This window comes from Stegodyphus dumicola, chromosome 10 (genome assembly GCF_044657685.1).
Source record: "Stegodyphus dumicola isolate Sdum_Otavi_A_Nest chromosome 10, ASM4465768v1".
NCBI classification, from domain to species: domain Eukaryota; kingdom Metazoa; phylum Arthropoda; class Arachnida; order Araneae; family Eresidae; genus Stegodyphus; species Stegodyphus dumicola.
The window spans coordinates 185,033,085-185,054,593 of record NC_140777.1 but is presented as its reverse complement, the minus strand read 5'-3'; the positions used below and the strand labels follow the sequence as shown (position 1 = coordinate 185,054,593).

At 33.3% G+C, this 21,509-nt stretch overlaps 1 protein-coding gene across 1 annotated transcript in view; it reads right to left on the bottom strand.

Annotated features, from left to right (window-relative positions):
• The window catches only part of LOC118196401 (ATP-binding cassette sub-family F member 3), a 111,663-nt gene that overhangs the window by 79,389 nt on the left and 10,765 nt on the right, over window positions 1-21,509 (bottom strand). The window contains exons 3-5 of the mRNA XM_085825991.1: window positions 14,217-14,355; window positions 11,690-11,778; window positions 8,430-8,561 (exon numbers count right to left, since the gene is read on the bottom strand). Coding sequence (XP_085682117.1) covers window positions 8,430-8,561; window positions 11,690-11,778; window positions 14,217-14,355 — 360 coding nt within the window. The remainder of the gene's footprint in view (window positions 1-8,429; window positions 8,562-11,689; window positions 11,779-14,216; window positions 14,356-21,509) is intronic.

Sequence of the window (21,509 nt, the reverse complement as noted above, 5' to 3'; positions counted from 1 at the left end):
CATATGGTTGGGCACCTGCTAGCAACATAACCTTTAAATATTAGCGATTTTGTATCAGCATCATATACAGTGTCTCATAAAAATGATCGGTCACTATAATTTTTTAAATTTTTTAAGTAACAGGAAAAAATCTTTGAAATAAATACAGTCAAAAGTCGGTAATTCGGATTGGATTGGATTATTGTAATTTGGCACAAAACCTGTCAAGGTTATCTGCGCCAGACAAATGGTAACAATGCAATTAGTCATTTGTAAAAACTTCCAACTTAGGTAAGAGACAGATTACAGTTTATGATAAGAGCTGATATCTTTAAAAAACAGGTTAAAGTCTATTATAAAAGCCAATATCTTTTAAAAACAGAAACAAATTATGATGATGTGCTTTTCCAATTAAATTTCCTAAGTCCAGTTCTGAACAATTAAAATGTTTTTGGCGAAAATAATTAAAACTCTGACATTCCACCAAGATATGATGGACTGCCAGATCTGCATTGCAGTTTGGGCAGCTGGGATTCTCCCTTCAGAAGATACTCATGGGTCAGGCGACAATGGCCAATTCTCAGTCGAGTCAAGAGGACATCTTCCTTTCTATTAGCCATACATGGCCAGTATCCAATGGTGAGTTTTACATTTCTCAGCTTGTTATATACTTTGTCATCCCACTGCTTCTGCCATTTGCTGAGGATTTTGCTTTCGACAAACCCTTTGATGTCTGTTAGTGGAATCTGAAGATTGTACATTGTGGTTGCAGTTTTAGCTGCAATATCTGCCAATTCATTCCCCTTAATGGCAACGTGTCCAGGGATCCATGAATATAGAATCTGGTATCCCCGAATTTTTAAAGAATGATTCAACTTTAGGATTCTGATTGAAACTGGATGAGTACATTGAGCGTGATTTTTCAATGACATTAAGGCACTCATGGAATCTGTGTAGATAATAAATTTTATGTACTTTTGTTTTGAAAGGTAAGTCAAAGCGAGATGGATTGCAGTAAGCTCAGAAGTAAGCACACAGCAAACTGTATGTAATCGAACCCCTACTATTGTTTTTTCTGTGACGAAAGCAGCGCCAAAATGATCCTGGGATTTTGATCCGTCTGTATATAGAGGGATATATTTCCTATATTTGTTTCTATGTTGAAAAAAAATCTGCTTGTAGATGATTTCATTAGTTTGTGATTTATTCCAGTGTCGAAAAGTATCCAGAGAATGGATTCTCCAATCCTCCCAGGGAGGAATTCCAAAAAAATCCTCCATCCGTATATCTATATTCGACAAATTATACTCCTCCACCAAAGCACTCATCCGCAAGCCGAAAGATGGGACACATGATGGTCGTGCCTGATATAAACAGGAGTATTGGTCATTAAGCAATTTTGACCGCATAGAATTTTCGGTTTGTGATAAGACTTTGAAATAATGCTTAAAACAAAGATTTTCACGTCTTAACCGCAGGGAGGTCTCCTTACTTTCCACATATAAGCTTCCCACTGGAGAAGTTCTAAAGGCTCCAGTGCATATCCGAAGTGCATGGTGATGTATCGGATCAAGTTTGGCTAATACTGAAGGCCTTGCCGACCCATAAATGATTGATCCATAATCTAGTTTTGAACGAATGAGAGCTCTATATATAAGAAGCATTGAGCTTTGATCAGCACTCCAAGAATATTTATAGTTTTTAAACATTTCTTTTTTAGATAGGTAATATGGGGGAGGAACGTAAGCTTATGGTCAAATATCATTCCTAGGAATTTTATTTCCTTTGCTACAGAAATCAGCACATCCTGCAGATAAAGTTCGGGGTCAGGGTGAGGAATTTTCTTTCGACAGAACTGTACACACACAGTCTTTTGAGTAGAGAATCTAAAACCATTTTCCTGTGACCATTTAACAATTCTATTGAGAGAAGTCTGCAATTTACATTTGATGTCTTTCAGGTCTTCTCCCTGACTTGCAGGTCATTGACATAGAGCATACCCTGGACTGCTGGAGGCAGCTGTTTTAAAATAGAGTTAATTTTTATACTAAATAATATAACACTTAATACACTTCCTTGTGGAACGCCCTCTTCTTGATGGAACATGTCAGAAAGTGTATCGCCTATCTTCACATGAAACTTCCGATCCTGTAGGAAATGTTTGATGAATATTGGCATGTTTCCTTGTAAACCATTGTTATATAGGTCACGAAGGATACCATATCTCCAGATGGTATCATAGGCTTTCTCTATATCAAAGAAAATGGAAAATAATGATTTCTTCTAACGAACGCTCTACGGATACCTGTTTCTAAGAGTAGGATATTATCGATAGTTGCTCTTTCTTTTCTAAAACCGTTCTGATAAGGGGAGATACAATTATTTGTCTCTAAATAATAAACCAGACGAGTGTTGACCATCTTTTCAAAGAGTTTGCAGAGGCAGCTAGTAAGGGCGATGGGACGGTAATTCGACGGATTAGTAGGGTCTTTTCCCGGATTAACAATGGGGATGACAAAAGCTATTTTCCAGGCATTTGGAATGACTTGTTCCTTCCATACTCTATTAAAGAGAAAGAGGATGGTTGCCAATGACTTGGAAGGAAGATGTTTCAGCATAGGATAGGCAATATCATTTGGACCAGGACATGAATTTTTTGTCTGCAACAGAGCTCTTTTCAGTTCAAGCACAGTAAAATCCTGATTATATGGTTCAGTATTGGAAGAGTTGAAATTAATTAGTTGTTTTTCAATGCATTTTTTTTTTTTTTTTTTTTTTTTTTTTGCGGAAAGAAATTCAAGAGGATAGTTACTACTGTGTGAGACGGCTGAGAAACTCTGTCCAATAGCGTTGGCAATTTCTTCCCTACTAGTAACTGTTTCACCACTTGTCTTTAAAATGGAAAGTGTGTGCTCTTTGCAGATACCGGACGCTTTCCGGATTCTCTCCCACACCTTCTTACTCGAAGTTGAAGAGCTAATCGAAGACACATACGAGATCCAAGAATTCTTCTGACCTTTCCTTCGCACCTGCCGAGCTTTTGCTTTAGTCCTTTTGAATTTTACGAGATTTGATTCTGAAGGATATCGCCAAAAAATGCTCCAAGCTTTCCTTTGTTTTCTGATGGCGTCCTGGCATTCAGGATTCCACCAGGGCTTTGGGTATTTTGGCTGTTTTACCGACGTTTTTGGTATACATATATCAGCTGCTTGAATAATTTTATTTGTAATGATCTTCACAGCCTGATCAATGTGCACATTCTTTATTATTTCTTCAGTAAAAAGAGCATAATGTAAGAAAGAGTCCCAGTCGGCTTTGTCCAACAAAAAGCGTGGTGTTCTAGGTATAAACACACTCCTATTTCCTGTAAACTTATGATAATATGAAAATGATCACTATTATATAGATAATTCTCGACATTAAAGAAACAAAAAGGCAAAAGCTGTGGAGAAACAATAGCAAGGTCAATGGAGTGGAAGGTCCTTGTTGGCTGATGAAAATAAGTGCCTTCTGCGTTGTTAAGGATATAGAGACAGTGGTCGTGGAGTAGCTGTTCAATTTGCTTTCCTCGTGGGTTTGTGTCTTTACTACCCCACAAGGGATTGTGTCCATTGAAATCACCAACTAGAATAAACGGATCTGGTAGTTGGACGATTAGATCCTCTAAATCTCTTAAATTAATGTTCTCATTAGGCGGGATGTAAATACTGCAGACAGTAGTCAGTGTTCGAATGCTCAACTGTACTGCAACTGCTTGGAGAGGAGTATCCAAAGGGAGAGCACTCGAAGGGCAATTAATTGAGGTGAGTAGACAGACACCACCTCTTGCGCGTTCACTGAATGTCTTATCCTTTCTTGTCATCGAGTATCTACGTAGCTTTGCAAAATTACCAGGTTTGAGGAATGTCTCTTGTATTGCTATACAAATAGGTCGATATTTATTAATAAGTTGCTTAATGCCATCAATACCCTGATAGAAGCCCCGGCAGTTCCACAAAATGAGAGTAGCCATTAGGAATGTTTATTGCTTCGATGCTCTTTTCTTTGTTTTGTGAGGTAGAACATTTTTCGAGAGATCTCTGCCTCCATCTGTTTCCATCTCAGATTCGATAAAGTCTGAAAAGGTCCCTTCAATAGAGCTTCGGCTTGAGCTTCTCTTTTCTGAGCTTTTGATTTTCTTTTTTGAACTCTCTGTTTCTTGTGTTTTTATTTCTCGACTTTTTATTGTCTGTTTGGGAGGAGGTAGAAGAAAGGCTTTTTCTTTGTCATTTGTTTTTGGTTCAGGTATCTTCTTCTGTGTGCTATGCAATGTTTGTGTACTTATTGACCGATATGATTTAGTGGCTTGTGCATAGGAGACATTTGCTTTTGACTGACCCATGCTAAAAAGCGCTCCCAAAGGATCTACGAAAACGAAAGTATGTTTCGATGTCCATCAAACAAAAAGTGGAATTGCTCTAAAAAATGGATAAAGGCATATCCTTTGTTTATCTAACCGTTCCGAAATCTGTTTATCAATTTCACACTGCTCTGGGGGGGGGAATTGGAAGTTGATCTGTCAACACTATCGTTATCTTCAGGGCAGATGTTTTTATTTTATTCGGCTTACAATTCCTTATTAAATGTAGTGTTTCATCTCGATGTACTTTGTCTTTGATATGATTTAAATCAAATTCTTCGTCATTATATCACGAATACAAATCAAAAATATTTCTGGTTGCAATTTTCTAATTTCGGCTATGCATAATGTATGCTTTACGCATGCGCGCGTTAAAAGAAATGTTTAATACAGTAAACAAATAAATATTAAGCTTCTTTTTTTTGTAAATTTTGATACCCTTTAGATCATAATTGCTCTTTATTTCATAAATTACAGTTTAATGTTTTTAATTTTATAATTTCTGCATGCCATCTTACCAGATTTAAACTGATGATCTATAATTCGGAAAAACCCCTAATCCGGAATCGCCGAAGTCCCGACGAGTCCGGATTAAAGACTTTTGACTGTAATACAGATTATTTTCCCTTTCAAGACATATTTGATTAGCTCTATCTTTGCACTAAATAAATTTGAAAAATTAAATAGTGAATTAAAAAAATAATGTTTTGGGTTGAAATGGAATAAAAAGATACCACAAAATTAATTGGATATTTTCATAATTTCCCATTAAAAATCATCTGCAACAAATAAGAAAACAAAATTTTATGGAATTAGTTTGGATTAAGAAGCTAGGCAACAATTTAAAAATTCTTTGCTTTTATTATTTGAATTTTAGAAAATATTCTTTATTTTAATATGTTCTTGCAATGGCTTGGTCACAAAAGGAAACATCGTTAGAAACCCGCAGATTAATTACTGATTTGCATCAAGAGAAAGAGAAACCTATTAGAAAAATTGCTTATTTAACTTAAGTAATTCTACAAGTTTTTATATTATTAAGAATATAAGAAATAGAATCATATTCAAAACAAAAGACCTGGAAGACCATCTAAGTTAGCTAATGGAATGAAATGTGTTATTTTAAAAAATACTAGAAAGAATCTAAGACTGAGTGCTCCTAAACTTGTTATGGAACTTCAAGAATTATATGGAATTATAGATAAATACAGAAACTGTAAGAAGAGTAATGTGATCTGCAGGATATCATGGGGAAGTAACAAGAAGAAAATTTTATGTCAGTTAAAAAAAAAATTGCAAACTTCGACTTGTTTCGCAAAATCGATAAGACACCAGACTACTGGAAGAAAGTTTTTTTAATTTGTCAATGTTAAATTTGCTCACAGATTTACTGATGAAAGCAAATTTAACATCTTTGGTTCAGATCAACAAGTGCTGGTGCAGAGAAAACCCAAAGAAAAATTTTGGAAACATTAGTAGCAGGCATTAAACACGGCAGAGAAGGAGTTAACCCCTTCGAGCCGGGTAGCGAAAACGTGCACTTATCGCGGAGGCCGGCAGTGTCTTCCGCGAGCGTCTCTCCAGGGCCGGGGGCTTTTTTGCTACTAAGCCTATAAATCCATGAAATTTCCGAAGTATCAACGCATTGTTTAATAATGCTCTATAGAGTATTTAAACGGCTTATGCTTTATAGATATTTTTATATATATACTTTAATTACCTTATTTCTTGTTTAAATGCATATTTTACACATTTTATTTTAATTACTCACCATTTTATGACTTTTAACATTATACATCTGAAAACTAAATATATTACTTAAAATTCTCTTTTTGTATGAAAAATTTTAAAACAGAGATCTACACACAATCCTACGTTACATTCCTTGAATTCGTAATAACTCATTTATTGTTTTGGAGGATTTTTCCGGGAACATGAACAAACGAAGCATCGTCGTCTCATTTTCTTATCAGTCTCTTCTGAACAAAGTTTTGGAAAATGTCTTTCAGTTAATATTTCAGAATCAATATCAGAATATCAGAATTTCAGAATCAATATCTGAAATATTTTGCATCATTTCTGCTACTTCATGCTCTGTTAAACATTTTCAACGCTTCTTCATTGAAACGGTAAAAACAGAAAGAATTCACGTCTAACAAGATCTATTTTCGAAAAACTGAACTGTAAACCGAAATACTCAATGCTTTAGTGCATATAAAACTTCTACTTACAATAAACAACTACATGCAAATAAAGTGCGATTTAAAGAGACGTCATAAATCACGCCATTCGGAAACATTTAGTTCCCCGTTTGTTTATATAATCAAAAACACGTGTATGTGAGTCATGTTTCTCTCATTTCAAGTAGAAGGTCTAATGTACATGTATCTGAAACCATATGGACATACAGTGCCATCTTGTGGCAGAAATTATAGTTTGAAAACGTTCCAGGGTACTGGCACAAATACGTGACAGTCGGTAGTAAACGCAACAATGCTCTGGCACACCTGCATGTCGGCCGGTAGATAAGTGTGTTCGTTGCTGGCACGTATACGTGACAGTCGGTGCGAAGGGGTTAATGGTATGGGGATCTATGGCACATTCCGGTGTTGGTAATATAGAGTATTATGGATCAGTATAAGTACCTTGACATCTTGAAGTGAAATATGCCATCATCAGAACAAAAAATTAACATACGAAATAGTTCCAAATTCTATCAGGACAATGATCCAAAGCATGCTGTACAAAATGTTAGACTCTGGCTGTTATATAAGTGTCCAGCAGTAGTTAAGGCACCACCCCAATTGCCAGATTTTAATCCTATTGAACAACTAAAAGCAATGATTCAAGGAGAATGGCATAAAATAAGTCCAAAAATAACAACAAAAAAAAAAAAAAAAAAAAAATTCGTGGAGTCACTACCCAAAAGACTAAATGTAGTGTGATCAAGTGTAAAGCAAACCCCACAAGATATTAAGAAGCAAAAAAATAGTGCAAGTCTGTTACTTTTGGCTGTTACTAAAAAGTGTCCAATTATTTTTGTCAGAATATTATTTCTCATTAAACAAACGATACTGATAATTGAATTTAATTTTTATCTTATTGAAAATGTACTTGCTATAAAAAAATAAAAGCCTTTCTTTTTGTTTTAATTTATTTTAGTTTTTATGTTCATTAAAGAATACAAAAACTCAACATGTCCAATCATTTGTCTGAGCCACTGTACTTTTTTTTTTGCTTGTAGAAATACGTGGTGAGAAGTTGAAGTAGTCATGAATGGTTTCAAAAAATTCGGAACGGTGAATCTGACATTAAAGACAAAGAACATAGGTGAGGGATGAAAAGGCACAAAGAAGTGGAATTGGAAACGTTATTGTGAAAATTCGTGCGAAACACAAGTAGATCTTGCATGTACGTTAGGAGTGACTCAACAAGCTATTTCACATCATTTAAAATCATTGGGAATGATCCAAAAGCAAGGATATTGGGTTGAACTGAAGCTTCTGTAAGGAGGCTGAACTGAAGTTGAGAAACATTGAACACTAATTTTTAACACGTGAAATGCTGCTTGCCGAGCATAAATGAAAGGTTTTTTTGCATCATATAGTCACTGGTGATAAAAAATGGATCCACTATGATACCCTAAAGAAGAAATCGTGGGCAACACCTGGCCATGCTTCAATATTGACAGCCAAACCGAATATTCATGGAAAAAAATCATGTTGTATATGGTATATGATCCTCGAAAGATCAAGTGTTCTTCTGAGGCAGTATCCGCATGCTGCCAGAATAAGATTGGAAAAACAGTGGCTAGCAATGAACAATACTTTGAATAAAACATAATGTTTAATTCTCTCACAATAAATGCACAATTTTTCATAAAAAAAAAAAAACAGGGAAGACTTATTTGCACTCCTGATAATTAGAAAATTGAAATTATACAGAAGTAATTTTTAAAATTTAAGATAGACATTATATAATAAATAAAACTGCAAACAAATATGAATATTACTAAAAATAATCTCTTGTACTTCAGAGAGTAAGAACTTACTTATCACCAAAAGCAATATCAAAGTTTTCAATTTTGATATCCATGCTTTTATTGGATCCTTTTAGTTCCATTCTTGATTCCTTTTTACTACTAGCCTGCACAGCAGTAGCTTCTTTGTTTATAATGGCACCACTAATTAGGGAGGGAAAAACTCTGAATCAACACGATTTATTCCAATGAAACATTTTATTTTTTAAATCTCAATATATATAACTAGTTGTAATTTATTATATACATCCTATAATGTATGCAACTTAATATCTGTGGAGGCTTTTATACAAAAATACTGAATATAGAATAATTTATAGTTTTTATGCATTACAAATCAATAAATCTAACAAGATTTCACAAATAAATGCATTTTAATTCATTATTAATCAGTTTATTATGGTATAATAAAAATGAATTTTCCAAGCAAAGTAAATAAGAAAATAAAATTTACATGTTTCTTTTTCCCTTTCTATCTAACAAAAAGATATCACAATACACATGTCTTTTATTCAAATTAGTATAAACCCGTTTTCTAGATTGATTTAGACTTAAAAATATTTATATTATTTCAAACTTATAATACAATCAAAAGTCTTTATTCCGGATGTCCATAATCCGGAATGATCTATAATCCGAACCTCAAAGCCACAAACTTTCTGTGCAATACCTTTATGCATGTGCGTTTAATGTATAAAGGACAGTATAAGCTAAGCTAAAATTATCTAATTACATATTTCAGTTAATGTTGCAGATTGCATTGTTCCTTAATCTTCTAATTGGATCCGGCTTATTATTTTTTGCAGACTGTTAGAGCATTTTTATAAAAGTAAGCTTGAACTTTCGATTATGTCAAAAAGAATTTCCGATTCTGGAGCTGCCAAAAGATCTACAAAGCAAAAGCATGTTTCGATATCCATCAAACAAAAAGTGGAATTGCTGCAAAAAACGGATAAAGGCATATCCTTTGTTTCTTTAACCATTCCGAAATCTGTTTATCAATTTCACGCTGCTTTGCGGGGGGGGGGGGGGACGTAGCAGCGCACAATGAACTGGAAGTTGATCTGTCAGCATTATCCTTATCTTCAGGGCAGATGCTTTTATTTTATTCGGCTTATAATTCCTTACTAAATGTAGTATTAATTCTCAATGTACTCCATCTTTGATATGATTTAAATCAAATTCCTCTTCATTATAAATATCACGAATATACATCAAATAAATATCTAGTTGCAATTTTCTAATTTCGAATATGTGTAATGTATGCTTTATGCATGCACGCATTGAAAGAAATGTTTAATAAAATAAACAAATAAATATTAAGCTTTTTTTTTGTGTGTGTGTGTAAATTTTGATACCCTTTAGATCATAATTGCTCTTTATTTCATAAATTAGGTTTCATATTTTTAGTTTTATAATTTCTGCATGCCATCTTACCAGATTTAAACTGATGATCTATAATTGAGAATCGCCGAAGTCTCGACGAGTCCAGATTAAAGACTTTTGACTGTACAAGGAAGAATAAATTATAGGGTCAATAACAGATATTCAGCATTTAAGCAACAGACGCATGCGCACGTATTTACTGTCCTCCCCATGAAAAAAAATAATAACATACAAATTTTAATTAGAATATATTCAATTAATATCTTATTCTGTAAAACTAAAAGCTTATTGATTTGGTATACAAATTGAAATCGGAGAAATCTTATATGGTTTAGGTTTTTAATATTTCATCTTAAATTTACCCCAGAGTACACAAATGATAAAGAAAAAAAAATCTGTCACGATGATCATTTTGTTTACATGTATACACTCTAATTCCCAAAACTGGAGGTAATTTGGATTAAAGAGACCAGGTATCTTAGAACTGCATATTAACAACCAGTAGTCTAATGACCATAGATACTGAAATCATAAGTCTGTTCCTTCATGTTATGAAAATCTCCTATTGTTATATAACAGGATAAAACCATAATTTACAGCTTTCACCTCAGAGATAATAGAGTTTAATTATAATAAAAACGACAGATTTTAATGCGTAAAAAGAAAAACAACTTCACATCATAATTTATGCATAAATAGATTTTTGATAATAAATATTCAGTATCAATGCTAGTGCTAAGGTATTGTTTCATAAAATGCAGAATTGATTGTGTTTTAGGATCTCCTACATTTTTTTAAACTATTATAAAATTTACTTCATTAATTCAAGATCCATTGAAGTAGGGATTAAATGCTATTCTGTAAGCTAATGCTGTAAAGTACTGATTTACCAGCTGTAAAAAATTGAAACTTGAATGTAAAACTTTCATTTAGAAATGACATTATACAGTTCTCAACAGAGCTTCAATTATACTGAAGCCCACCAGAGCCTGGGGTCAGTATTTCTCAGTATCTGAGATAAGCTTAAATTCTACCCGAGCTTTTAAACAAGAGGGCTCCAGCTCTTTATTTCTGTAATTAAACCACAATTTCGGCATAAAATTCTTCGAATTTCAAGAATTTGTTTTAATAATAAATCCATTTTGAAAACAATTTTAATTTCTGAACGTATGCTTGTCTTTCTCTGGGAAACAAGCACTTTGATGAAAATTGAGGAGACAGAAAAGCCCTCGCCCATGTGTCAATGGCTTATTCTCCAGGAGTGCAATAAATTTTTCATTCCTGAAGGAAGTAACTCAATACAGGTATGAAAACTGTCACCTGTATATAATTTTACTTTTGTTCTCAGATTATAACTATGATTAGGGAGAAATTTTTTATCCCTGGCACATTCTGCTAGACAGCTAGTTATATTGGGAGGAAATCTTGGTCAGAAAGTGGTGGACTCTTCTCTCTTTGTTTCACACTTAAATATTCTGTGGCTATGCTCTTTCTTCCAAAAACTTCTTCCCCCATTCCCAATGATGTCGCCCATCAATCTTCTTCTCTACAGTATGCAATTCCCTGACTTTTCACTAAAATATTTAAATTCCCTGACTTTTTCAGTTTTACAGGTAGCATGGCATCCCTGACAAACTGTTATGTTTTGTTCATGAACCAGAACTGTGAATTTACAATTATTTCTTGAAAAAATTAGGACTCCACATTTAGGACAATTTTCAAAATATTTGAAAACATTTTTTTTTTTTTTTTCAAATAAGGCTTTTATTTAATAAACTAAATTAAAATTTAAGTATATGATCTCACTGTTTCATATATTTAATTACTTAAAAGTTTTATTGTCTTCCAGAAAAATCAAGGTATGTCAAAATGAAAGCATACATTACCCTGAAATGGGTTTCTCATTATTGTCTCGTTTTTCTTGCTTAGATTTTAGCCTTGCTTCAGCTTTCTCAAGTTTCCTTTGATCAACAAACTGTATTAAAAAAGGGGGAGGGGGAGATCAATTCAAACAAATTGAAAGGTTAAAAGTGGAACAGAGTAAAGATTAGTACTTAAATTTTATGATGAACAAACTAATAAAGATAGGATAAATTCCATTGTTTCAGTAAATATGAACAGTAATATTGCCATATATTCTTATTATACAAAAAAAAAGGGGGGAGGGGCAGCTTGAAAACAAGAATGTGGGGTGAAAAGAAGTAAAATCTTTAAAATTTTATAAATAAATTAATAAATGTTCAAAAAGGAAGAAATTTTATACCTGAATAATTTTATTTCATATAGAAGAAAATATCCTTTCCTTTCTCATCCCCCCCTCAAAAAACTGCAAACTGAAAACTTCAGATTACAATCTAATACTTCAAAGAATTCATAAGTTTCAAAAAGGTGCACAAAATTGCATAAAAAACTTAAAATACAAAAATTGTAATACTAAAAAGAAACTGAAATCTCAATCCTGGGAAATTTGTACCTTAAACAATTTTAAGCAAAGCATTTATAATAAAAATTATTTCCCCAGCAACTAAAGATACATTAATTTCATAAAGAAAAGAATTACTCAAAATTTATCTTGTAAAAGCAGGAAAGCCATGAACATTTTTTTTAAAAAATTGTTTTCTCAGGTGCTAGACATTAAATATTTCAGTATATCTCATCATTTACATAAATGTCTGTGCATGTGCACGACATATTTTAAATGAATACATCAATTAACTTCACCCATAGAAAGCAAGTGAATAATAAAGAAATGCAAACAATAAAAATGCTTTCACTGTTATAGGGTAAAGCAAGCCAAGAAAAGGGTACTCTCTGTTTATCCACCCAATCCTGATAAAAATCACCAGGCAAAACACTGTCGACAAAGTAGGCAACTCAGAATTTTACAAAAATGTATTTATCTGGCACCATGTATATTATGCTAGCTTGTAATGTGCATCATGGCTATTCCATGCTATGAGGAGAGGCAGCCATGTCAGACAGGACTATAAGGGGGTGGCATGAGCAGGAAAATCAAAACATTTAAGTACATCAAAACAGTTTGAAGGCTCGCATCATACTGAAAAAATCGACCACACAGCGCTGAGGTGTGTGAAATTTGAAGATCATGTTCAAGGTTTCTGCTTGTTATGGAACTTTTTTTTTCCTTGTAAAGAATCACAATGCCACTGTGGAGTCCGTCTGCTACTGAAAAAGAAAGTATTGCCTTTTCTCAGACATATAGCATTTTGCCTAGTACTGAATGCCTAGTAGCATCATGTTTTAATGCAATAAATAGTGTGCACTGCCAATCATACATAATTCTACTGGAGTATGTAAAAGACGTTCCAGCCTATCCATAATCCGTGTAGTGCCTAAGGGCGGAGCACGTAATAAATAAAAAAATAAATAAATAAATAAAAAAAGCCTATCCATAATATGTAAAAAAGTTTTAAAAATTTTTATTGAATTAATTTATTTTTATTTTTTATTAAATTGGTTACAGTCATGATCATACCATAAAATATAGCATTTTGCCTAGTAAATGAATGTACATTTTAAGTAGTTAATTTCTGAAATTCTCCGATTTTGTTTTAAAGTTAAAACAAGTTGATATGCACATGGAGAAGAGTGCCAACTGGCTCTGCAATGTGAAGAATTCTACAATTAATGATGTTTTTAAAAATTGAAATACAATGGACATGGACCAGGAAAAAAGAAAGTTAATAATGTTAGTTTTATGCAATTTTCATAGTTTCATTATGGATGTTCCTTACATTTTTATTTCTATTAATTTGTTACTGTTTGATTAATTTATACTGTGCCACCTTTTTTTTTTTTTTTAATGTTTACAGTTTTTTATGCATTGGATTGGTGAAACATTAGTTGCCATCTTTGTGGGAAGTTTGAATGGATAATCAGAGAATATCAAAAAAAGATAGAAATCATGTTTTATTGCAATAAATAGTGTGCACTGTCAATCATATCTAATTCTACTGGAGTAAGTAAAAGACATTCCAACCTATCGATAATATGTAAAAAAGGTTGAAAATTTTTTAATTTTTTATTGAATTACTATTTTTTTATTAAATTGGTTACAGTTATGAACATACTACAAAAAATGGAAAATTAGGCAGATGAATTTAATATATTTACAGTACTCTTTTATGCTTTTGCTATATCAGAAATGAAGAATTGTGGTTTATATTATTATACTGCACTCTATGTAATAAGAAATTGTGCTTTAAAATTTATTACTTTGTTTAAATTTGAGAATAAAAATAGATATACAAAAATTGCCAAAATGAGAAAATAAAGACATTTTAAAACGTGGCAGAAAGAAATAAAAATTTTTACTTTTAAATGATTTTTCTAAAAAAATAAATAGTAATATATAATTTGACTAATTTAAAGAATTATAAAAATAGTACTTACAGATGCTGATTCTCTTTGTTTTAACCATATACTTGTAACTTCCTCTGCCTCATTTTCAAAATTTTCAGCTAAACTTCCAAGGCACACTGGTGCACTAAGGATTTTGTTTCCTTTACATTTCTCTTCCTCACACGATTCACTGTTCCAAAAAAAAAAGAGAAAATAACTCATTTTAGAAGTAATAATAAAACATCTTCTAGATAATAACATTTTTTAATTAACATGTTCACTGCCAAAGCTGATCTGGAGTATTTGTTCACATGCACCAAGATTCTGTATTTAAAAAATTATTTTGTGTTGTTTTATTATTTAAATATAGGTACAACAAATTACTTTTAGCAGTACATAAATTTACATGAGTATATACGTAGTTTATTTTGCTCTCTGCCCTTTAATAAATAATCCAGAACAAAGAACTAATAAATAATCCAGGAAATTTGAGCCGGTATTATTATACTGCACTCATTATTATACTCACTTTTGTCCTACTGTTTACTTATCAGCGCTTAATGGACAGAGCTCCCTGGTCTAACCTTTTCCCTTGGATTCATTCAGAATCTTTAAGAATGGGTCTTTAATCTGCATCATTTATGCCCTACAGTGCAGATAAATTAATGAGCTTTAGTTTTTCTTCCTCAGTGCGTGGTATGAATGTGAGAAAATTCAGGATGTCTACATGTGGAAAGTACAAAACTTTAACTTTGGAGGCAAAGGTAGGAATTTTAAAGAAAGTAAAAAATGGCAAACTTAAAACAAAGTTAGCAACTGACTAAAACAAGAATGACAAGGAATTAAAAAAAAAATTCTTGTCAACTCATTTGAAAAACAAGGAATCAATTTTAGATTTATGGGGAAAATCTAAATTTGTTACAGGAAGGAAGCCCATGAGAAATGTGTCCCAAGAAAATCTAGGTAAAGCTCAACTGCTATGATTCCAAGAGGCTAAGTCTCGAAATTTTCCAATAAATGGACTGCTACTTCAGATGGAGACTGACAGATTGGAGAGCCGAATGGGTTAGATTTTAAATGCAATGATGGGTGGCTTTCTCAAATTAAGTCAAGGCACAATGTATCTTACCAAACTGCAGGTGGCTAAAGTACTCATATAAATGAAGACGTATGTGCTAATTTCAGCTTTCTCTACTTACCAAGGCTTTTCTCTACCTGCCTGCTGAGATAAATTTTTCTCACAGATGAAACTGCATTCCATCCTCTTGCCAAACAAGATATTACATTTTAAAGGGAATGCTTTCATAAAGACAGTAAACAGAGGATCATAGCTTTCGTTTGCCCTAATATGGATGGGAGCAAAAAGCTTAAATTATTACTGATTGAGAAGTCCAAGAATCCACTATGTTTTAAAGGAAACTGAACACTGCCAGTCAATTAAGCATCTAATACAAAAGCATGAATAACACATGACATCTTCAGAAACTGGCTAAAAGGAATATATAAGCAGTTTTCGAGGGAAGAGCATAAAATTCTCTTATTTGTGAATAATGTAACCTGCCCCAATAACCTCCCAGAACTGAGTTCATTACAGGTTGAATATTTGCCACCAAACCCAACTGCAAAGCTACAACCTGTGAAAAAGGAATCAACCAAATTCTTAAAATATATTATCATAACAGACTCTTAAACCAGATAATTTTTTCTTTAGATTTTGGTGAAAACTATGACACTGCTCACAGCTATACATGTTCTATACACTGTATGGGATGCTGTTAAAGAAAGCACAATTAGTAATTGCTTTCATCATGCTAAATTCATGCAGAAAACAATGATATCGAAGACTGTGACAATATTGATAATATTACTTTTTCTGATTATGTAAGGGTAGATGAAGAACTGTGGAAAACTGAGCAACATAACAAAAACATCCGAGAAGATGGGGGCAGGGGAACATTTTATAATTTTTCCCAAAAGTGTAATTCATATTTTTAATTAAAGTTTACTTTCTATTGCACATCTTCTGCTTCATTTTATGATTAAGGTAAATCTTTATTGCTTTTTAATATGTTTAATTTTAGATACCACAGTATAGTGTATTACCTGGGATTATGCATACTAGGAGATTTCTCTTCTTTAGATTCTTTCTTTGACACTTTTATTTCCTCTTAACAGTGGATAATTTGAACTCTTTTCTGAGAACCTTTGAGTTCAAATTAATGAGTGTCCATTGCATAGCATGTCCATAAAAGTCCTTACCCAGCCTTTTGTAACTTCTGTTCTAAACCATTGATTTTCAACCAGCAAAATTCTTGAAGTGCACCATCAAATTTCACAAATGCAGACAATAAATACAATTATTTTGTATGTACTTACATGTAATGTGACTGTTCTCATGCAATACAAACTTTTTCCTTAAGCAGTGCATGTATGATTTTCCAACACCTTAAGGGGCCATTCATAGTGAGGTTTATTTGAGCTAATGGAGTCAGTTCCATGTGTCAACTAGCTCTGATATACCTGCAGTTCAGATTTTTCAACTGGCTGCCCTATCGAGAAAACTGGTTTTGGAGATGGGTCGACTATGTCAGATGCTTCTGTTAGCTCAGATAAACCCCAGTCTGAATGGCCCTTCAATGTCACAAGAAGCCTTATATAAGAAATATCAGACAAGTACGAGGGTAAGTTGAAAAATAAGTTTCTCTCTCAACTGTGGTCAGAGTTGTGTATGAAAGTCAAAAAACAGAATGAGACATTAAAGATATGACATACCTTTATTTTTCCACATAGGTACCAAGTACATTGGGACATTTGTCATATCGCTTGATAAGCTACAAAAAGCCCTCCAGGAAAAAATCAGGGCTTTGCATATGGAAGAAGCGTTGAACGGCTTGTTTCACCTCAGTATTGCTGCCAAAGTGCCTTTCCCCGAGATATTTCTTCAAAGCCGGAAACAGATGGAAGTCGCTTGGTGTGAGATCAGGACTGTATGGCGGATGGTGTAGGCGCTCCCAACCAAGAGTTGCAATATGGTTTTGCGTTGCTGTCGCCGAATGTGGTCTGGCATTGTCATCCAAAAGCAGAACGCCAGATGTGAGAAGGCCAGGCCGCTTTTTACGAATTGCCTCTTTCAATTTCGACAGGGTGTCACAGTAACGCGTAGCATTGATGGTTCCAACCTCTAAAAAGTCCAGCAACAAAACTCCTTGGGCGTCCCAGAAAACTGTGAGGAGCACTTTACCTGCAGAGGGAGTTGTCTTGAACTTCTTTCGGACAGGCGATGACGGATGTTTCCACTCCATAGATGCGGCTTTCGATTCTGGCGCGAAATGGTGGACCCCCGTTTCATCCCCCGTCACAATCCGAAACAGAAAGTCATTGCCATCTTCTTGGTAACGCACGAGATGTTCCAGGCTGACCCCCATGCGTTGTACCTTGTGTGTCGAGGTCAATTGTCGGGGCACCCATCGTGCTGACACTTTTCTGTATCGAAGAATGTCGTGGATGATATTTTGAGCTCGCTCATGTGAGATTCCAAGTTCTTCCGCTACTTTATCGATGGTGATACGCCAGTTCGCTCTAATCATGTCATCCACCTTCCTGACATTTGCATCTGTAGTGGACGTGCACGTCCGTCCAGCTCTCGGTATGTCCTCCACTTGCTGACACCCATCACTGAATGTACGACACCATCTCCGCACCATTTGCTTCGACATCCCACCTGGCCCATAGACTTCCACAAGGCGGTTATGAATTTCTGTTCCTGATACTCCACGTGCTCATTCATAGCGGATAACCGCTCTCACTTCCTCCTTTGACCACGAATTCAAAACGCACCTTCTCTCCATACCTACCGGGGCTCAAATGAGAGGCTGGTCTCCGCTTTGCGCAGACACTGCAACAGCGCCGTCTGCTTGATTTGCAGCAACCTCTACCCAATGGTGTATCGGTGACTTGAGTGTTTTCCTGCTGTGTCGCCTTTCACTCATAGCCGTTCAACGCTCCTTCCATATGCAAAGCATGAATTTTTCTTGGAGGACTTTTTGAAGCTTATCAAGCGATATGACAAATGTCTCAACGTACTCGTACGAGAATCATAAAATAAAGGTATGTCATATCTTTAATGTCTCATTCCATTTTTTGACTTTCAAACACAACTCTGACCACAGTTGACAGGGGAAACTTATTTTTCAACTTACCTACGTAGTTTAATTCATTTTAACTCCTTAATGGGGACTGGCTGAACTAGTCCAAAGCAAAACATACAGAAGAATCAATTGATTTGTTCTGGATGAAACTAAAAAACAATTATCCAGTAATATCCTAAAAATCTTAAGATCCAAACTTTTAAATACAAATCACAAAATAAAACTAGCATTGTCATTTTTATGCCTAACACAAATGAAGTAATACAAAAATAACTATCTCAAATTTTGCACTAAATGTAATTTGCAACTTGTCATTATTTTTTTTTATTTATTTATTTTTTTTAATAAACATTTTTTTTTTGGGGGGGGGGCATACTATTGCAATTTTATTTCATATTGTAACATATTTGTGTTGCTATGCTACCAACATAATAACAGTAAGAAATGTAAAAAAACCTCGGGCACAAATATCTGTGCTTGAAGATTAAAATGAAAGTGCTTAAAATGTTTTTCAGTTATTCTGCAAGAGTGACTAATAAAGTTGATCGTTCAATTAAAATGGCGAGATTTCGGTATTATTCGGTTTTGAGGGCCGCAAAAAAATCGCCAAACTAGTGCTGCCAAAAATAATTGCAGAAACACTAATGCAAGAAAGGAAGTATAATAGTAAATAACTATCTAAGATTGATGTTTTAATCTAGATGAAAAGTTAATTTCATATTATACTTTTTTATTATTATAATTTATATATAAAAAAGGCTAAACATGACTGAATGGAAGCATAAGAATAAATACCTATTTCAGATCATTATTATAATTTATATAAAAATTGCTAAACATAACTGAATGGATGCCTGCATCGCTATTTCGCTACCGAGTTATCGCTAAAGCATAATTTCATCTCGTTGGCTGTTCAAACATAATTTTCTATAATGAATGATGCCTTCTCTTTGAAAAAATTATCAATTAAAATGCAGAATCGCCCACTTATTTGTTTGCCGCTTTTTACAAGGGTAAAAACAATTGGATTTTTGACAATTTTCTTTTACTTTTTAAGTGAAAATAGGTCGATGCGTACATAAATAAAAGCCAAGCGTGTGCGCAGTGGCATTTTTGTGCAATTCTGAGATTTTTTTTTTTTTTTTTGGGAGCAAAAATAGGTCAATGTGTACATGGATACCGAGTATGTGCAGTTCTTAAAAATGCGTCAAGCAGTGGGGGATTCTGCACTTTACCCAAAAATTCTATAGCAGACTTTTTGTCATGGGCAATTCCCAAATTGTTAAATCCATAGGATATAAAAAAGGGATTTAAAAATTAAACTAGTATTTCAATGGCGTCTTAAGAAATATAGAACTATATAAACTTACGCAATCTGAAATCAGCAAGTACGCTAGATTTGGCGTGCTGTTAAATGGGCTCGTTTGCCAGATTTGGCGCTTTTGTGCATACATTTTCACTGCAATTTTTTTACAGTCCTCGGTACGAAATAGTACAGAGATTTCTTTAAAACTTCATTACAATATTTTATTGAAAACTATTATGTTAATTTTACAAAATATATTATAGGTACTTCAATCAATTAACCAAGCAAAATTTTTATCTTATTGTTAAGTGTGCTGCTAAATTTTTAAATTATTAAATATGCACCGTGACAGAAAAAAAGGTTCAGAATCATTGGTTCAGATAGATAATTCCAGTTACAAAAATATTTTAAATGATGTAAATATTCACACTTTGGTATTTTCAAATTAAAATGAAATTTTTATAAAAATTAGCTTTTCATAAGGTATATTCATAGATTCTATTCCATATATAAAAAAAGTTTATATTCATTGAAGAAAAAAGGGAGGAGAGTTTGGTTTCTGATATAGAAACTGACCATGTTGTGTTTAATTCTGAAATATGGAAACATTCTCACCTTGACTTCAGAGGCTAGTAAATGAATTAAAATCATCCAAAATTGATTTTTCCCTCTTAAATGTCATTAAATGACATTCTTTTGTGGGCTGATCTTTGGAATATGGTAACTGGTAGTTTGGCGACATTTTGGAGGCGATAAAGGTTACTACCTAGGACTTTGGTAATAATGTGAGCAGTACTCAGTTACAATTATGCATTATTTTGTGTGAGGGAAATGAGAGATCATGAGATATGTCATGTGATATTAATGGATGAATTACAGTTCTTTAATTGGAAAAGGGGGGAATTTGGTAAAATATTTGTGGCAGTATATTATTTTGTATTAAGCTTCATTGTGTGTTGTGTGAAGTAGTGTTGAATAATTTTCAGATTGTATGGCGCTGTCTAATATTATTTTAAAGATCCGGAAACAGGTGCACATACCAATACAATAGAGGGCACGTGGAGTGCTATAAAAAGTGCCATTCCGAGGCATTGTGATAAAGAGAATTTTGCTTTTTATTTAGCGGAGGAAGTGTGGAGGAAAAATTCGCAGAAAAAATCATTCAATAATTTTATTGAATCAATAATAAAAGTGTATCCACCATGTAAGCAAGATTCTGAAGAAGATTAGGTAAGTTAGTATTTTTAATTATTCGAGGATATTATTTTTATGCATTGTTCTAAATGTAAGGTGGAAGTAAAGTAATTTGGTATTATTGGAAAATTGTTATTAGCAATAACTTAGTTTAAAGTAATTAGGATTGTAAGCTAATTTTTATTAATTTAATGTATGTGCTTATTTATATTTTAAGTAGTGTTTTTGAATTTAATTATATTTTAATTAAATGATAGTTATTTTGTGAATTATATGTTTGTAGAATTTGGTATACGTTAGAGTGGAAGTAAACGTGCATGGAAATAATTTAAATATTTGACACTAAGTATTTGTAACCATTTGTAATGTTTGCGGTATGAATTAGTTGGTGACGTTTGTAATATAATAGATAATGTAGAGGTAAAAGTTTTTGGATATTTTATTTATTTTATACGTGGAAATGTTCATATTTGGAAAGGGTATATACTTTTTCGCGATCAGGTAATTTCATATATGTTCTTTTTACCGGGTTTAAAGATTCAGGAAATTGTTATGCATTTTCATGAAATTTTTCTAATTTATGAGAAAAAAGCAGTGTACATGGATATAGTGAAGAGTGTGCGCAATGCCATTTTTGTGCAATTCTGGGATTTTTTTTAAGTAAAAATAAGTCAACATGTACATGGTTTAGTGATA